Source organism: Artibeus jamaicensis, unplaced genomic scaffold, assembly GCF_021234435.1.
Source record: "Artibeus jamaicensis isolate MK-2021 breed Jamaican fruit bat unplaced genomic scaffold, CSHL_Jam_final contig_685, whole genome shotgun sequence".
In the NCBI taxonomy this organism is placed as follows: Eukaryota; Metazoa; Chordata; class Mammalia; order Chiroptera; family Phyllostomidae; genus Artibeus; species Artibeus jamaicensis.
The window spans coordinates 35458660-35477135 of record NW_026521924.1 but is presented as its reverse complement, the minus strand read 5'-3'; the positions used below and the strand labels follow the sequence as shown (position 1 = coordinate 35477135).

Genomic DNA, 18476 nt, shown 5'->3' with positions numbered 1-18476 from the left:
TGGAAGGACTTGGGGGCTACGGAGCACGGCCTCCCGGATCCCAGGCCCGCCTGTCCCCCGTCCGCTCCCGTCTTCTCTAGCCGCAGCCATTTTGGAGCGCGCGCAGACAAAGGGCGAGTCCCGGTGTCGGCCTCGCCAGGCCGCGGCCCCGGTGCAGGTCGATGCCCACCCCGACCCACCCGGTGACCCACACCAGTATACTCCGTTGCCCCCGGGCGCCCACCACCCGCCGCTTCGCCACCTTGCCCGGCCGCCCGCCCGCGCCCCGGCCTCTGCCGCTCGCAGCCATTGGCCGCACCTTTTAAGTGCACACACGGACCAATCGCGAGCCGCTGGGCGGCCGGGCGGGGGGGCGCCGCGACCAATGGGGAGGCGCTCAGCGGCGGGCGGGGGCGGGCGCGCCGCCGCGCCTGCGCAGTGCACCACCGCGGCCCTCCCGCCCCCCCGCGCCGGCCGCCCGCGCCCCCCGCCCGGCCGCCGCCCCCGCCCCGCCAGGCGCGCGCCGCCCCCGCCCGCCCCCGCCGGCTGCCCGCCTGCCCGCCCGCCCGCCCGCGCGGAGCCGCCTCCCCGCCCAGCGCCGGCCGAGCGGCGGCGGCGGCGGGCCGAGGAGGAAAGATGGCGGCGGGCTCGGATCTGCTGGACGAGGTCTTCTTTAACAGCGAGGTGGACGAGAAAGTGGTGAGCGACCTGGTAGGCTCGCTCGAGTCGCAGCTGGCGGCCAGCGCGGCCCACCACCACCACCTCGCGCCCCGCGCGCCCGCCGCTGCTCTCGGGAACCATGCCGGAGCCGGAGCGGCCGAGGGCGCGCCCGCCGCGGCGCCGGAGCCGCCCCCCGCAGGTACAGCGCGGCGCGGCCTGGGGCGGGCGGAAGCCGCCGGGCCCGCGTCCTCACCGCGCCGCCGCTTGTCCCCGCAGGGTCCGCCGCCAAGCTGAGCGCGCTCGAGGCCGGCGCGCCGCCGGGGCCCGGGACCGGGGCCTGTTCGGGGCCGGGGGCCGCGCCCGCCGCCAAGCCAGCCGCCCGCAACGGCCCGCCCGGCGGCCCCGGCGCCGCGCAAACTTTGAATGGGAGCGCCGCGCTGGGGAACTCGCTCCGCGCCGCCGCCGCCGCACCTGCTGTCAGCCTCCTGCACAACGGGCCCCCGCCCGCGCCGCCGCCCAAGCCCGCCGCCGCCACTGTCATCCAGACGCCGCCCTTCCGCGGCGCCCCCGCCGCGCCCCGCGCCCCCTCGCCTCCCGCGCCCCCCGCTGCGCCTGCCGCGCCCCCCGCGCCCGCCGTTGCCCCGCCGCAGCCGCCCGCCGCCGTCAGCCTGGCCCGGCCGTCCGGCCATCCGGCGGGACCCCCGGCGGCAGCGCAGAACGGGGGCAGCGCCGCGCCCGCTCCGGTCCCCGCACCCGCCCCAGCCCAGTCCCCGGTCCCCGCCCCCGCGCCCGCTCCGGGCCCCGTGCCCTCCCCTGCGCCCGCTCCCGCCCCCGCGCCGGCCGCCAACAGTCAGCCCGGGCCTGCCGCCGCGCCCGCGCAGGTGGCCAAGGCCGACTCGCCCAAGACCGCTGTGCAGCCGGCGCCCCCGCCGCCGCAGACCCTGGCGGCCAGCTGCCCGGCCGGCACAGGAGCCGGCATGATCCTCGGGCCAACTATGCAAGGGGCGCTGCCCACCGCCACCGGCCTCCCGCCGCCGGCCCCTGGCACTCCCACCGGGCTGCCCAAGGGCTCGGCCAGCACGGTCACCCAGAGCCTGCCCAGGACTCCCTCAGCCACCACCAGCGGTATTCGGGCCACGCTGACGCCCACGGTCCTGGCCCCTCGCCTGCCACAGCCTCCTCAGAACCCGACAAACATCCAGAACTTCCAGCTGCCCCCAGGTGAGTGAGTGACCACTGGGCGGGTCTCTGCTGCCCCAGCCGGGAGTCCAGGAAGTTGTGGGACTGGAGAACTCGAGGTCATGGGCTTTGCACGGGCCCGCAGCAGGTCAGGGCTCGCACCTCTGCTCAGATTTGGCAGAGGCTCCCAGGGTGTGTGTGTGTGTGTGTGAGTTTTTGCACACCCCAGGTGATGTGCAGTTGGGGTTGTTACCTTGTGCAGTGGTTGGCTTCACCTCAGGTCTTCAGTTGCAAAGTTTCTGTGCTGGGCTCACAGTCCCTCTGCTGGCCCCGTGTGTCCCTGCCTGTGTTCCCTCTGTGGAAGCAGCAGAAGCAGCAGCAGCTCCCAGGGCACCCGACTGGGTTGTGCAGGGTTTGCAGACAGAGCTGGGCTCCTTGGCCTTCCCACACTGGGCAAGCTCCCCTCCTTCTGGGGTGAGGCGTGTTACCCCTGTTCCCACTGGGCTTTTCTGCTGCTGTGCTCCCTGGGCTGTGGTGGTGTCCCCTGCTGACGGGTGAGGCAGTGAAATGCCCCCTTCTTCAGGCTGGGGGTTCTGCTCGGAGAGCTGCTCCCTTCCTGCCACCACGGGGATGGCCGAGGCCCCCGGGAGACTTGGGGGGCTTGTGGGCACGAACTCCTGGGTGGCAGGAGTGTTTCAGCTCTTGTGGCCACAGTGACGCTGAGCACAGAGAGGTCACTGAAAGAACCTGGGTCGCTTTGGGTGTTACCGCCCAGTGACATCGGTAGTGGGCATGTGCTGTTGGTTCAGTGGGTCTCTGGGAGGTGTGGACAGGCAGCCTCCATGTCCACCACTCAGCTTCCCGTCACCTTGCTGTCCGCTCCGGCTCTTTGGGGGTGATAGGAAAGGTCCCTGAGCGTGATGCGCACGCTGCTTTCTGGGGGGTCCTTGGGTGAAGGGAAAGTTCACACCCGAGGCGCCCTGCTTTCTGTTCCACCTGCTCCGCCTCGCCCGCGTGGGCTGAGTGCCGAGCTTCTGGAGCGCTCCTCCCTCGCCGTGTAGTAACATGTGCTGGTGCGGCAGCTGCCGCGGTGGCAGGAGTAGTAGCAGCAGCACCTCTCATGTCTCTGCGTCCCTCTGTGCTGGAGGGAAAGTGCCGGGGGTCACCCTGGGAAAGCAGTCCAGCAAATGAGGAAGGACAGGCCTTCTGGCACCGCAGGGGAGCTGGTTGGGGGGGGCAGAGCCTGGCGGGGTCTGCGGAGCAGGCAGGACCAGTGCCATGGGAGGTGGTCGGGCTGCAGGCGGGTGTGGGGGAGGGGAGGAGAGGCCCAGTGCTGTGAGTCACCTGAGCACGGTGCGTGTGCATGGCTGGGTTCCTAGGTGCATGTTGTTGATGGCTCTGTTACGTGTGTTTTGACCTTTTGGTGGAAGGCAGGGCTGATGGTGAGTGTGGTTCCCAGACAAGGTGTGTGGTGGAGGCATGTGACGGGAGCTGTCAGGACCCGGTCACCTGTTGGGGAAGTGTCCCTGCGGTGGTCCTGCTGTCCTCAGCACTTGCCTTGCTCTCAGCAAAGGCATCCCCTGCGGCCCTTTTGTCATTTAAAGCTGGCATGTGCTTCTCTGTGAAGTGTGTGAAGTGGGTGCCAGCAAGCTTGGGGGGGAGGGGGGGACCAAGAGGGGTGGTGTTAGGGCTCCTGGGACTGGGCCTAAGTCCTAGTGTGGGGGCAGCCCTAGTCTCCTCTGTCCTGCGGGGAGGAAGCCGTGGTTGTTTTGGTTGACCTGTCTTTGTCCTGAGCGACCCTGGACTGGCTCACACCTCTCCTAACGTCAGCGTTAGGGATGTCAGTGACAGACAGAGGGACAGTTCGGTGAGAAAGCTGACTCTTGGCTGGGGCTCCGGTGAGTCTTTGCCTCAGTCCCGTGGGTGAGAGCAGAGAATGGCTCGTGTGGACGTGGGGGTGACAAGTGCTGAGGGCCACTCTGGGAAGGTGCCCGCGCCTCCCGGAAAGTAAGAGGTTCATGTCCATCAGCCTCTTCGCCCCCCAGCTGCCCTGTGAGCGGGAACTCCGATTATGGCGCCCGTTTTCACGGCCGCGGAAGTGAAGAAAGCGTGCTCACCGTCGCTTCCAGCGTCTCGGAACAGTGTCCTCTTTTAAAAGTGCAGTTTCATTCTGTGAATCCAAGTGACAGATGTGAGTTTCCTAGTTACGTAATTGGTTGGTCAGAAAATACTAAACTCTCCTGTTCTGGGGTTTTCTGTGTTGGAGGCTGTCTTCCTGAAAAGGTGTGAAGTGGAGGGAGAGGTGACTTACACAGGCGGCTCCTGCTTGGCTGAACCCTCGTTCACGCTGCAGCCGTGAGACAGACGTGTGGAGGGCTGGGGTCTCAGGGCTGTTGAGGCCACACACGGCACCCGGGAGACCGCAGGCAGTGCCACTGGGGCGTGTGAAGGGGGCAGCCCTCCCAGCCCGGCTTCCTGGGGTCCGTCCGGGTGGGTGGGTGGGGGCGGGGGGCGGCTGCCGAGACTGAGTTTGCCAAAACCGAGTTCCACTTGAGCCCAGCGTGGGCACTGCTGCTGACACACTCAAGGCCAGGCCACCCCCCACCCCTGGGGCTGGTGGCCCCTTTCACACCCCGTCTGTCTGTTCGTCCTGCCTCTGCAGAGGGTTTGTTCTCCTGGGGCTCGGAGGCCTGTCTGGCACGCAGGCTCTCATCTCGGGACAACAGCGTGGCCTGCACTGGCCCAGACGCCCTGGCCTCGGGACAGCTGCCCAGGACTGACCAGGGTGGGAGAGGGAGGACCCACTGGTACCTGAGGCTAGAGGGCCACCCGGCCAGCACTGAAGTGACAGCAGACTCTGGTGGCAGCAAGTGCTCTGGCAGCACTTGCAGGAGTGCAAGTGCTCTGGCAGGAGGGACACTCATAAAAGTCGGGGCTTTGTCACTTGCGGGCACTGGCTTTCTGACCTGGGTCGGGTTGCCCCGTTCCCTCAGGGGCTCGCTGTCACTCCTGGAAGAGGGCTGGGCGCTGGGGGGCCTGTGAGCCTACGTCGGGTCCCAGGAGCCTGTGCCGTCTGCATGCCACCCCAGGCTCCTGGCGCTTTTGCTGGTTTCCAGACGTCATGTGGCTGGAGGCGGCAGAGACCACCTGTGGCCCGTGCCCATCCAGACTGTGTCCAGGACGGGCTGTGTTCTCAGGGCCCCCGGAGCCCGTGGCAGTGGCCAGTGCTGGCTCCGTGCTTTCAAGAGAAGCCTGCCAAGCTTGTCATAGGGTGTCACAGATATGGGGGGGTGTGCCCTGCAGGTGGGGGGGCAGGGCTGCTGCAGAGGGTGGGCCTGGGCAAGGGCCACACTTCAGGACAAAGGCCTTTACCGAATGTTCCTCTTTTTAAAAAGGTTTTACTTATTTTTAGATAGAAAGGGAGAGAAATACTAACGTGTGGTTGCCTCTTTGCAGGCCCCCCCTATTGGGGACCCAGCCCTCAACCCAGGCCTGTGCCCTGACTGGGAATCGAATGGGTGACCCTTTGGCATCTAGGCTGGCGCTCAGTCCACTGAGCTACACCAGCTAGGGCCCAGATTTTCCTCTTGCTACACTTAGGTGACGGTGACATTTGGAAGGAAAAAAGAAGCCTCACTTCTTGGGACTGTCCCCGGCTGGTGCTGGGCAGCATCTACACTGCCTGGTGGGGGGCCCGGGGGTGGGCTGGTGGTGGCTCTTCCTTGCCCTCTGTCCAGGTTTCGATCCTGGCTGGCCCCGTCTTCAGGGTGGACAGAGCTCTCTGGGGGCCAGGGTGGGGGTAACGTCTCCCATGTGTGGGTTTCTGTTGGAGCTGGTGTCCTTGCATTTTAGCGACAAGCAGGAGCGGGCCCCCCACCCCCCAGGCAGGCTGTGCTGGAGGGCTGACTGCCATGTGCTGGGGTCGCGTGGGGCAGAATTACCAGAATTTGAAAAGCGGGACCCCCCTCCCCCCCGGCCCAGCACTTCACAGGTGGCCTCGTGGGGGCAGGCCCTTGTTTGTTTGGGCCCCACGAGACCCTGTCCTGGCCGGGTGAGTGGGTGGTAGGCCCGAGGGGCCAGGCCCGGTGCCTGGTTCTTTGGTGCCCGTCGGGTCCCCCTCACCACCTGCCCAGGGTTTCTGCTGGAGCTCCCCCTTGGCAGTGGTCTTTGACCTGAAGGGGACAGAGACAGGCCAGACCCCCCACAGAGGTGACGCAGGCCGGGGGCCACCAGCAGGCCCGAGTGGTCTGTGAGGGCTGCTGACAGTCCCCCTTGCCGCCCCAGGTGTGGAGACGGCCACCTGGGAAGGGCTGGGCCCGTGGGCTGGAGGGTGGTTCTGAAGGCCCGGACGCGGGGTGCGAAAGGGTCCTGGAGAAGCTGCTTCAGGTTCGGGTTCACAGGCACAGTTCTCGGAAGTGCTTTTACTTTTCTCGGTGGCGACACAGAGCAGGGGTCTCCGGTTTCTCTGTGCTCGTGGGGAGCGGTGACCACTCGAGGCCGTCAGCTCTGAGACACCTCAGGCCGTGGCCCTGGTTTAGTTGGGCCTCTGACCTGGAGGATGCTGGTGGGGAGGGGCGTTTGCAGGGGGACCCTTTGCTCCTGGGGGCGACCACCTGGAGGGTGGCGGCCGGCGAGCAACTCTCCCGGCCACTTCAGCTCCTCAGCACGTCCTCGCGGGAGCGCCGCCCAGGTGGCTGGGGACGTGCCATCTCTGACCAGGGAGGGCCACTAGCACTTCGAGTCAGAGGTGGCCATCTTTCCACATCCTTGAGTAGCTGTTACACGTGATTAAAACCCTCAGGAAACACAGATACGAAAATCGCCCGAACTTGACATGAGCATGGATGCCATCCTGCCCTCCACCGTTTGGCTGTCCGCCTGCGCCCACCCGTTGGGGGCATGTCTGCCCCTCAGTGGTCGTTGACGCTCCCTTGCCCTGTGGCCCTGTGACACCACGGGGCCGGCGTCCCCTTGTCCGTGGCGTGTGGCCTGTGGGGCTGGCCTCGTGCAGAGCTCTGGGCACTTCTGATGCTAGAGCATCTTCAAGGCTCCGGTGCAGGTGCCTCCGGAGGCCAGCCGTTCACATGGTGACACTGTGGCTTCAGAGCCACGGCCCCAGGCTGGCGTCTTAGAAACCGATGACCCTGAGTGCCAGGAGCTGAGCCTGGTGGGAGTCTGGTTCCTGGGGCTGGGTCCGTCGGGGCCTCTTCCCCTGGGTGCTGGTGGAGACTGAGGCCCATTCGCTCCTGTGTGGCTTCACGCACTCATTTATTTATTGGGAAAGGGGAAGGGAGAGGGAACGAAAGAAACATCGCTTGCTTACCTCTCACGGGCCCCCTACTGGCGACCTGGCTGGAGCCCAGGCACGCTCCCTGACCAGGAATCGAACCTGTGACCTTTTGGTTTGTGGGTTGATGCCCAGCCCACTGAGCCCTACCAGCCAGGGCGAGGACCAGGCTTTTTAAAGAGAGCGCTCACAGGGCGGAGCATTCATGTGCACGGTGAGAGGAACTGGCGTGTGTGTGCCTGGGACCTGGGGTCTGGTGGCCACTGTGCTTCTCAGGTTAGCAGGGGCCTATCCTTTGTGGGCCCGCTTTGAAAGGTCCCAGTGGCTGCTGCAGGCTTTGCGGCTGCCCCAGACAAGGGCCAGAGGGGTGCGTGGTCAGGAGCCCCTGGACTGGGGCGCGGGACCCTTTCACCTGCCCGGAGAGCTGCTGAGGCCTCTGGGCCTGGGGCTGGTCTGTGAGTGTGGCCGGCCAGCCAGCACACAGTGACTGAGCCCCAGGTCAGGCCCGACCCACCTCATGTCCTGTCCCCCATGGGCTAGTGTGGGGACCCCTGTGGACCCGTCTGTGGGGTGGGCGTCCGGGGCATGCCCTGTCGTTTCCGAAACGGAGTCTCGGCGGCCACTCGGTGCCCCACGCGCTGTCCCAGTCGGGCTCTGCCTGCGAGTGCTCACTGTGGGCGTGGCGGGGTCTCTGCTGCTTTGGGCTGATTAGAGCGCAGCCAGGGCCCCTCCGGTCTGCACTCGGCAGTTAAGAAGCTTTGTTCAGCGTGTCTGCTCTGAAGGCCTGCCGGGGGCGGGGGGTGCTGTGGGAGAGGCGGCCCCAGATGGGCAGCAGGTGCGCGGTCTGGGTCCAGGTGGGGTTCCTGGCGCCCTGCAGCGACTCCTGCGTTCTTGTTACACTGCACAGTTTGGGAACCACTGACCGGGGGCCCCCAGGATGCTGACCCTGAGCCCACCTTGCCCTTGTTCAGTGTTGGGGCTTCCGGTCCACACAGGCCTACGCCTGTCCCCGAGTCTGTGTCCCCAGACAGTGTTGGCTCGCTGACGGTGGGGCTGCCTCCCCGCCTGGGACCTCCTGCTCTGGGGGGTACCATGTCCCCGCCTGGGAGAGACAGGCCTCGCCTGGGTGACTCGGGCAGTGTCCCCTCCTTCAGGGTGTGCTCAAGCAGGGACGGCCCACGGAAGCCGGACGTGCGAGGTCGCCCACGCTGCCCTTGTGTCCACATGGGGATGGCCAGGGCCCAAGAGCTCACACCGGCAGCCGGGAGGTCCACAGGCTGGTGGGGCCTGTGCTCAGTCTGAGTCAGGCCAGCCGGTCCGAGGCCTCCCTGCGGGCGGCCGCCAGGGGGCGGGGCCTCTGCACTGACTTGTGGGAGCTGGTTTTGGGGACAGAGACCCCAGCTGTCAGGTGCTGCTTGGGGAGCCCTGCAGTGGGTGTCCTCTAACTGTGTGTATTTCCGAAGTTCACCCAGCTGGCCCTGGGTCAAGGGGCAGCTGCAGGGTGGCTCTCGATGGGGGTGTGACCTTGTGCCTGGGCCCTGCCGCGGGCTCTGGGCTGTTCCACTGGGGCCTGCACGGTTCTCGCACAGAACCCCAGGAGTCACCCCGAGGGGTTCGAGGTCTGTCCCGGGCAGACAGGCTGGGGCTTTGGGAGGCGTGCGACTGAGACAGGGACTAGAGGACAGGCCACGTGCAGAGCGAGTCACAGCTGTCGGCCCGGCTCGTCTGCGTGTCATTTAGGTGGCTTAACAAGCCCCTGTGAACACCACCCGGGAGGACCTGGGCCGTGGGGCTGTCCCGCCCTGTGGTCACCACACCATGTTCCCCTCGCCCACCTGCTCGTGTTCGACGTGGGGCCGTGGCCACAGGTGCGCGTCCGTGGGCTCCCTGTGGGCTCCTGCCTCGCTTGCCCTCCCTCGTCAGCACCCTCTGCTGGAGCCAGTCGGGGAGGGTCCGGGGGCTGCCCGGCCCCGCGGTCAGGAGAGTGTCACGGGGGTGTCCTTCCCGTCCCGTGTTGCTGGCCGTTGGAGAGGTGAGGCAGAGCCGCCTCGGTTCCTTACCGGAGGCCAACGGGCCAGTGTGGAGCTGAAAGCGAGGCGGCCACCTGACGTCCGGGCAATGGCTTGGGGACCCTGGCTCCCGAAGAGGGCAGAGACGTGCGCGTGGAGTCTAGGGGCCCTCCTCCTGTCGTCGCCCGGCCTGCTCCTCTGGGACTGGCGGCTCCCTCGCGGTGTCGGCCGCAGGAGTGAGCTGCGGGCCATGCGTGTGATCGCGACTTCCTGGTGCCTGTCAGTGCAAATCACGTGCAGGTACAAAAAGGTGACGCTGACTTCATCTGCTTGTGCATCACTGGTTGATGCCTGTACGTGCCTTGACCGGGGGTTGAACCCACAACCTTGGTGATGACGCTGTGATCACCTGAGCTGCCCGGCCAGCGTGGCGGCCTCAGCACCAGTGTGTGTCATCTGGCCCCATCCAGGCGCCCGTGGGGCACACTGTCCGCCCTTGGGTCCCCCTGGCTCTGTGCTGCACCTGCGGGGCTGCGGGGCTGCGTCTTCGGCACGGCAGGGGCAGGTGCTTGTGGCCACTGCACCTTGTGGCTGGCCCCTGATATGTGCCTGTGGGACAGGTGAGTGTCAGCCACAGGGGCTGAGAGTGGAGCGTGGGGCCAGGGCCCCAGGACAGGGCAGTTTGCAGGTGGAGGGTGGTCCTAGCTGCTGTGGGGGCTCCTGGCCTGTGGTCACACCCCTCGGAGGAGGCCTCCTGGCGAGAATGCAGGCGCTGGAGCTGGGCGGGAGGGCGGCGGCCCCGGCCAAGGGCCTGGTGGTCTTCCTGGCACTGTCCCTCCTATGAGGGAGGGTGGGGAACTGGGTGGAGGAAGGGAGAGCCCACCCTGGTGAGGAAGTGGGGGCTGTGGGGGAATGCAGACGGCGAGGTGTGCGGGGGCCGCTGGGGGCTCGGTGGGGGCCGCGTGCACTGGGGCCCGGCTGTGGCTCCGGGAGACACCCAGCCCGGAGCGGCACAGAGCCACACAGAGGTCCGCCCGCGGAGGTGCCGCGGCCCGAGAGCAGGCGTCAGGCGGGGCGGCGTGCTAGTGAGTGCAGAGCCGACAGAGGTGGCTGGGGGTCAGGGGTCCAGTGCGCCACAGTGGCATGAGGACTGTGGGGAGTGGGAGCAGGGGTTGCTGATGGTGGTGGAGAGGGGACGGAGACAGGAGGTGTCAGTGGCTTGTCCGGGCAGCTCGGCATTGCAGCCTGGAGGCCCCTGCTGGCATCCTGCTGGGGCCCAGGTCACCTGCTTGCAGGGAAGGCTGCGTGTGAGCAGAGGTCCGTGTCCTGGGTGCCTCGGGTGCCCTGAGCCCCACCTGCTGGAGCCTGTGTCCCATGTCCTGCCCCCTGTCCCTGTGTCCCTGTGACATGCACAGGCCCTGAGGCTTTGCCCTCGTGCTGGGGCCTGGAGACCCCGGTGTCCTGTCTTACTTCCGTGGGGACTTTCTTCCTTCTAGGCAGCTCCCGTTGTCTTCTCTTTCCGAGGCCCCTCTTATTGGGGTCTGGGTGCTCTGAGTGTGTGCCTTCCCCCAGTTCCGGGCGCCCCGTTGGCTCAGCCGCCCAGCCTCCCGAGTTGGTCCTTGGGAGAGGAGCCCCGTGTCCCCGTGCCCAGGACAGCGTGTGGTGGGCTTGCAGAGGCTGCCTCGTCCGGGCCTTTCTTGACGCGTCTGGCAGTGCTGGCTTGTCTGGGCCTGGCAGGGACTTGGGGAGAGGGCCATGGTGGCGTCCAGGCCCCCGTGACTTGGGGGTCACGTGGGGACTTTGATGCCAGAGTGCCCTCCACTCCTTAGGGAAGGACCTTCCTGCCCGCACCCTTCTGCCTGGAGCCGGGACACGCAGCTGCTGTGTGCCGCCCACGTGCCCCCCCCCCCCCCCCCCCGCCCACACGTCCGACCCCTGTCCCTGCCCACCGCGGCCCTCGGCAGTGGTTACCTCCCTTGCCTGCTCCTGTTCCGGGGTCTCCTCTCTGTCTAATGCATCTGTGGAAACCTCTGTTCCTTCCTGTTCTCTTGTGGGGGTTGGCACCATTTACCTTCCTCTCCTCCTTGTTTTGGGGGCCTCAGCAGGAAGGGGTGTGGAGAGAGCAGGACTGCAGACTCTGCTGTCAGCCGGCGGCCCAGGCTGCTGCTCCTTGGGGAGGTTTTCTAGGGGTTCCCGGCCGTCACCCTGGAGGTTCCGGGACGAGAAGAGGCAGATACTGTGGGGTTTTTTAAGTAAAGAGTTTGTTTAGAGCAGTTTTAGTTTCACAGTTGACTTACCGCCCCCCCCCCCCCCATCTGCGGCAGGACGTCAGGGTGGCTGCCAGGCCCGTCAATCAGGAGCTGAGCTCCTGCGGGGCCCACGTGCAGGACGTTCTGTGGGCGGAGCTGCCGGCTCCTCCTGTAACTACCAAGGGGCGTGGCCGCTGGGTCACGTGAGCCTGTTTGGTTTTTGTGGGAAACCACCCAGCTGCCTCCCACAGCGGCTCCAAAGCCCCGCCTGCTGCCCACCTGCTCCCCACCAGTGGGACCCAGCGTCCCCTCGGCTCCCTGTCCTCGGCACTGGGTGTTGTCAGTACTCTGGTGTCTGCCCGCTCTGACGGGTGCGGTGGCGTCGAGTTTAGTTTGCGCGTCCCTGGTGCCGTGCGATGGGCACGTCTTCTCGTTCGCTCATTTGTCACCTGCGTGTCCTCTTTGGCGAGTGTCTGCTCAGGTGTCAGCCCGTTCTCCACCCAGTCGGTTTTTGCTCACCGGCTTTAAGAACTCTTTGTACGTTTTGGACCACAGTCCAGTGTCGGATGTGTCTGTTGCACACACCTCCCCCGCTGTGGCTGGTCTTCGGTTCTCGCCGTAGTGGCTTCCATAGAGCAGAAGGTTCTGTTGGTTTTTTTATTAAGATTTTGTTTATTTATCTTTAGAGGGGAAGGGAAGAGAGAGGGAGAGAAACATCAACGTATGGTTGCTTCTCGTGTGCCCCCTGCTGGGAACTGGCCTGCAACCCAGGCATGTGTCCTGACTGGGAACTGAACCGTGGTTGAACTGTGCTTCTTTGGTTCCCAGGCCCACGCTCAGTCCACTGAGCTACACACCAGCCAGGGCAGAAGGTTCTGGTTTTAATGAAGTCCAGCCCGTCAGTTCTCTCTCTCGGGCCGCGTCTGTGCTGTGGCATCTAAAAAGTCAGCGCCAAACCCCAGGTCCTCCAGGTTTCCCCCGGGTCGTCTCCGAGGAGCGTCCTGGTTTAGGGCTTACACTTGGGTCTGCGATCCGTCCCGGGCTAACTGTGTGAAGGGCACAGTCTGTGTGTAGATTCGTGGTTTTGCATGTGGACGTCCAGCAGTCCCGGCACCAGAGAGTGAAGAGACCGTCCTTTCCCCGCCAAGTGGCCTCTGTTCCTTTGTCAGGGGTCCGCTGACCCTGCTGGCGGGGGTCTTTTTCTGGGCTCTCTGTCTGTCCGATTAGTCTGTGTGTCTGTCCCCGAACCGGTGACCATGCCGTTGTGATCACTGCAGCTTCGTAGCCGGTCCCACGGCCGGGGCCTCAGCCCCCTGACTCCGCTCTGCCCCCCTCGCCATTCAGCTGGCTGTTCTGCGTCCTCTCGCCTCTGCGCAAACTCCAGAATCGGTGTTCCCTGTCCCCAGAACCACAAGCTGGGCCTTGGGCTTGGAGCCTGCAGGACACTCTGCAGGTGGTCCTGCCTGTCCCCCCACTCCAGGACCAAGGTCAAGAGGGCTCCGAGGGAGCCAGGTGCCACTGCTTGCTGCCCTGGTTCTTGGGGTCCCGCTGTCCCAGCCACGTCTGGGCAATGAGCAGCTCCCTGCCCCTAGCCTGGCTGGGGACTGGGGGAGGACATGCCCGGGACTCTGTGTAGTGATGGCCCCAGAGACCTGTGGTTTTATTTATTTATTTTTTATTTATTTATCTTTAGAGGGGAAGAGAAAGAGAGAGGAAGAGAAACATCAATGTATGGTTGCCTTTCGTGTGTCCCCTGCTGGGAACTGGCCTGCAGGGAACTGGGCTGCAACCCAGGCATGTGCCCTGATTGGGAATCGAACCGTGATTGTCTGGTTCGCACGCCCGCACTCAGTCCACTGAGCTACACCAGCCAGGGGACCTGTGGTTTTAGAAGAGCACTTTGGTGCCCCACTGTCCCCAAAGACTGGCCCCCCTCTGCGCAGGGCTGCAGGAGCAGGGCTGCCGCAGGGCCTGGGGTGCTGGCTCCGGCCCCCGAGGCAGTCGGGACACGCACAGGGTGGCTTGCCCTCTGCAACGACAGAGGGACCTCCTGGTGGGGGGCTAGAATGGGCGTGGTGGCAGGCCTTGTTGGTGGCCCTGTCCGGGTGGCCGCAGGGGTGGGGTGAGCCCAGGCAGGAGGGTGGAGGAGGGAGGAGGAGGGTCAGCAGCTGCAGTTTGAGTGGCCTGGTGGGGTTCAGGGGTGGGCGGGGAGGGCACAGCGCTGGCTGCTTGACTGTGTCACTAAGTGACTGAAGGGTGATGTGTGTGTCCGTCCCCGTGTTCTCGCCCAGGACTTGGGGCCCCTCTGTGTGGTTCAGCCTGACCTGTCCCAGAGCAGAGGGGGCCCCACCCTCAGGGTGGGGGGTGAGGGGCTGAGCCCTGAGAACCTTGGGCAGGCGTCCCTGCAGCTCTCTGAGCGCCGCGCTTACATGGGACCTGGGCCTCTCCGGTCAGGTTTTCGAGGAGCAAGCGGCCTGAGGGCCTTGCCCTGCCACTGATGGGGGGGTGTGTGTGTGCCTTCCAGGCTCAGGAGCCTAAGGTGGCATCGTGGTCTCCTGTGTCGCCTCCGAGACTTGCTCCTGCTGCGAGTGCTCAGCTTAGGAGCAGCCAGTAGGGGCACAGCCTGCTCACGGTGGCGACTGGGCCTCTCAGGGACCTCGGATGGTTCCAGAAGGCTGGGCCCTGGGGCTGGAGTGCGGGGCTGCTGGGCGGCCTCCTGAGGGGACTCGGGCACCCATCCGCCTGGGGACTGTAGAGTCCCCGGAAGTGAAAGTACGTTGCATGTGTAGGGACCCTGCGTTCTCACCCTAGAAGGAGGGTGACTACAGAAAAGCTGCAGTGACCTTTGTTGCTGCATGTGGGATTGCCTGGGACGGGCCACGTGAGCCAGGGAGGGGGGAGGGGAGACTGGATTTCAGAGTCGGCGTCGTCAGGGAAATGAAAGGAGCCGTGAGGTGGGGGTGCAGCCCACAGAGAGCTGGCGTCCAGGGCATGGGAGGGAGCGGCCTCTGCCCCCGGTGGAGGAGCCGGTTCTGTTGAGGGCGGCAGACACACGTGCAGATGGGAGGTGTGAAGTGGCCAGCAGGCGTGTGAGTGGTGCCCACTGCTCCAAGGGCCGCACTCATGCAGTGGCACAGCCAGCCGATTCCACCCCAACAGGCCCCCCTGGTGGTGGGCACGGAGCGGGCGGGACCAGCAGCGGTGTGCCCTTGGGCGTCCAGCCGTCTCTCGTGTGGCTGGCGGTCCCATCTGAGAGGAAGCACCTGCCAAGGATGTGTTGGGAAGCTTTTCAGCTTCACTGCTAATGGCGCAACCTGGAAGGAACCTGAAGGTGTCAGGTAGTCCGTCTGTGCCTGGGGGTGTGCTCAGCAACACCAGCACCGATGGGGGGGTTCTGAAAGGGCTCTGCCAAGGGTGGGGAGACAGGCCCAGGGCCCTTTGCTGAGCACCACCTTCTAGCAGAGGCTCAGTGGTGGCAGCATGGTGGCCGTGAGGCCCACCGGGGACAGGTGGACGGGGACGCACGGAGACGCCATCGTGGTGGAGGTCGTGTGCCCGGGCACGTTTGCCGGACTCCCAGACGGGATGCGCGCAGTGGGTGCACTTCCTTCTCCGTGAGCCGTGCCTGGTTGGCGCTGCTGCGGCCGCCCGCCCGGGGTCGGGCAGAGTCTCGGGGAAGGGCTGCCACGGCAGTTGTGGCTTGTGCGGCCTTTATTGGTGTGGAGTGCAGGTCGCCGCCTCCTGGGACCGGGTCAGCAGAGTGTGGCGTGGGGCGGCGTGCTGATTGCCCAGCAGGCCCACTTCTGGCCACTTGACCTCCGTTGTCTCACTTTGAAACCCGAGAGTGCCTTGCTGCTCTGCAGGAGGTGGGTCGGGGGGGTGGGGTGGGGGGGCAGGGGGTACACACGCTCTGCCTGTGAGGAGAGGCTCCAGCGGCCCAGGCAGGGCTGTCCTCACGGAGAAGGCCGCCTGTCCGGCAGGGCCCTGCACTGCACCCCCACTCTGCCGGGTCGTCTTCCCGCCGCCTGTCTTGGTGGCGGTCCTAAGCAGGAGCCTTGTGCCCCGTAAGTGTTTCCTGTACAGCTGCTGCCTGCTCCTCGCAGAAAATGCGACGCAGACAGACATGTGGGGGAACGGGAGTGACAATTGGTTGTGCATTCTTGTCACCGGGAGAGCTTCATGGTTTTAAACCCTGACGCTGTCCCCAACTTCTGTGGTCAACACAACTTTAATGGATGTGTCCTGCGGTCATGTTTGCATACCCAGAGCTCGTCCAGGGCCAGCTCTCTGTCGGGCACTGTCCTCCGTGATGGGGAGCGTGCTCTGTGACGCTCAGACACAGTGAGGCAGGGCAGGGCGTGGGGCCTCAGGGACCGAGGGACAGGGAGCCCTGAGTGCCGACTGAGGGGCCTTCCCGACAGCGGGCGGAGCTGCATTCTGGGATGGCTGCTGGGGGCAGCGGTTGGAGGGACCGGTCCGGTGGCAGGCACGGCGTGAGCGAGCGTGGTGGGCAGTGTGGGCGCACGGGTGTGAGTGGGCAGAGCCGACCTGGACGTGCCCCCCAAGTGTGCACGTGGGCGTCCCAGGCCCTAGGGGAGTGTCCGCACATCATGCGGTGGGTGGGACTTCTTCAGCCACCTCCCGTCCCTGTCCTGGTTGCAGTGAGCCTCCTTGCTGGGGCGGGTGAGTTCTCAGCCCATGTCGTGCTTGCCCTGGGTGCTGTGAAGAGCTGCTGCTCGGAGCCACAGGAAGGCACCTGGAAGCGTGTCGCGGACGCGCTGGGCGAGCTCAGGGCAGCTGGTGCGCTCAGCCCCCAGCAGGACAGACTTCGCCTTCATGTGCTCTGACGTGGCGTTTGCCTCGCTCTGCTGCGGAGACGTCGGGTCCGGCTGCCCGAAGTGTCTAGTTCCCAGGCCTGCGCTACCTGGACTCGGCCCTGAGACTCGGAGCGAGGTCGCCCTGCAGGTCACTGTGCGAGCAGCCCCCCGAGGTGACGCTTTCTGGGTGCCGCAGTACCGACTGGCTGTGTGCTGCTCTTGTAGCTCGTCTCAGCTTGGCATTGCTTTGTCTTTGAAAAGGTGAAGGGAGCAAGCGAAGAAACAAACACGCAGACGACAGCGTGGTGACGCAGAGGGAGGGGTAGAGGTGGGAGGGGGCTGGACGGTGACAGAGGAGACGAGACTGGGGGCGGTGGGTGCACGCTGCCGTGTGCAGGTGCGGTGTGCAGGTGCAGTGTCGGAGCCTCGTGCCCTGAAGCCCTTAGGGTTTCATCACCGGACATCACCCCACTAAATTCCATGGGAAACAAGCACAGTGGTTTTTTTGCTGCGAATCTGGGAAACGTTTCTGTAGCACAAAAGGAGTTTCCCGCTTGTGCTTCCCCTATTTCCCGCCGGTAGAGAGGCCGCCTCAGTTTTTATTTTCATTGGTTTCTGGGCCATCCTTTCCGTTTATCTTGTGAAAAGCAGCAGCCGCAGCTGCACGTGCCCCCCCAGCCCCGGCAGAGGCGGGCGGACACCGTGTGCGTCAGGTTTCCTTCCCGCCAGCTGCACAGCCTGTCCCGGTGGCGTCGTAACGGAGAATGAGCACCTCCTGCCCGTGCCCACGTCTCCGCACGGGCACTGGGGAAGTTCAGAAGGGATGGGGCCAGAGACGGCTGACTCGGCGTTGTGACGGCCGTGCTGGGGCTGTGCTGGGCTGTGGGTGTCCGCCCTGCCCTGTGGCTGGGAGGCTGGTGTGGCCGCCACCCAGTCACCACCCGGTGCTGCAGACCCAGGCCCGTGGGACCCAGGGCGTCGGGCTTCCCTGTGCCTGTGGGTCGGCACACGTGCGCCTGTCCCGACGCGCAGCCCACACACAGCGATGTGCGTCCACCTTGAGCGTCCCTGCCAAGGGTCCAGGAGTGTGGGCACCGGCCTCCTCGCCCCCACCGTCAGACGCCAGTGTCAGTGTGCCCAGCCGGACGGGCTACTGGGTCTCTGCCTGGCAGCGCGGCAGGGTCTTTCCAGAACTCGCCCGCGTGGCTTGCGCGCTGCGGTTGTGTCCACCTTCTTCCTCGGGCAGGATGGGGCAGTGCCGTGTGTACGATGACCAGCGTTTGGACGCTCCGCTCCCTTGCCCCAGCGGCAGGGGAGATGCAGCCCACTTGTGTGGGTTGACGGCCCCTCGGGCACACATCGGGGGCTTGCTGAGTGTGTGATGTGGCACCTGTGGCATTGATGGCATTCCCTGTGTTCGCTCAGTGGACACACCAAGGGACACGCTGGCCCCGGGCAGCATGGGTTGCGTCCTGTGCCTCTTCCACCACAGCACTGCTCCCCGTCACACCCCCCTCGGCGTCCCATGTTGTCCACCACTGGCCAGCTCACTCGCTGTGGTGGTCTGTCCTCCCTGCTGGTCCATGCCCTGTTCCTGCTGCCCTCGGTGGGGGTGGGTGACCTCTCCTGGGTCATCAGGGCCTGGAGGCCAGGGCCATGCCCAGCACAGCATGGCTGAGGCCGTGTGTCTGCGGGGAGGTCCTGGGGTCCCGGGATGGCAGGGGTCCCGCCACTAAGGGCCCGCCACCAGGCCCCCAGGCAGCTTAGGGTGCTGGGAGCGCGCCTCCCCTGGCCCTTCCCCCACCAGGCTCGCACCACCTGAGTTTGTGTCCCCAGAGAGCAAAGCATGTCCTGGCTCTGGGCTTCGCTTGGACAGGTTCCAGCCCCGGAGGGCAGACGTCCAGGGCTCTGCTCTCCTCCGGAATCACCTGTCCTGCCTGGCTCGTCACAGCATTGTGACCCGTGGCCGATGCGGGCTGGGCACTGGCGGGAGCCAGCCTGTGCCTTCGTGTGTTGTTGGGGCCACTGGGCCGAGAACTTGGTGGCTCCTACCAACCGGTGGTGTCGTAACTGCCCAGAGTGCCATGGGGAGGGGCGTGGGCCGGTGCGAGGAGCTTCGGTGAGTTCACAGCGGGCCTGCGTGTCCCACAGGGGCTCTCACACCCACACCCACTCACACACCCACTCACACCCCACATTCTCACCCTCACACTTACACTCTCACACTCACCCACTCACATGCCTGCACACTCACCGTCTCTCACACTCACGCACACTTGACGTAAGTTGTCTCTTA

General features: G+C 65.7%; 1 protein-coding gene across 1 annotated transcript in view; it reads left to right on the top strand.

The window, feature by feature from the left end:
* Window positions 1–515: 515 nt before the first annotated feature.
* TAF4 (TATA-box binding protein associated factor 4) overlaps window positions 516–18476 on the top strand; it is a 47427-nt gene continuing 29466 nt past the window's right edge. The window contains exons 1-2 of the mRNA XM_053671150.1: window positions 516–838; window positions 916–1860. Coding sequence (XP_053527125.1) covers window positions 616–838; window positions 916–1860 — 1168 coding nt within the window. The 5' untranslated portion in view covers window positions 516–615. The remainder of the gene's footprint in view (window positions 839–915; window positions 1861–18476) is intronic.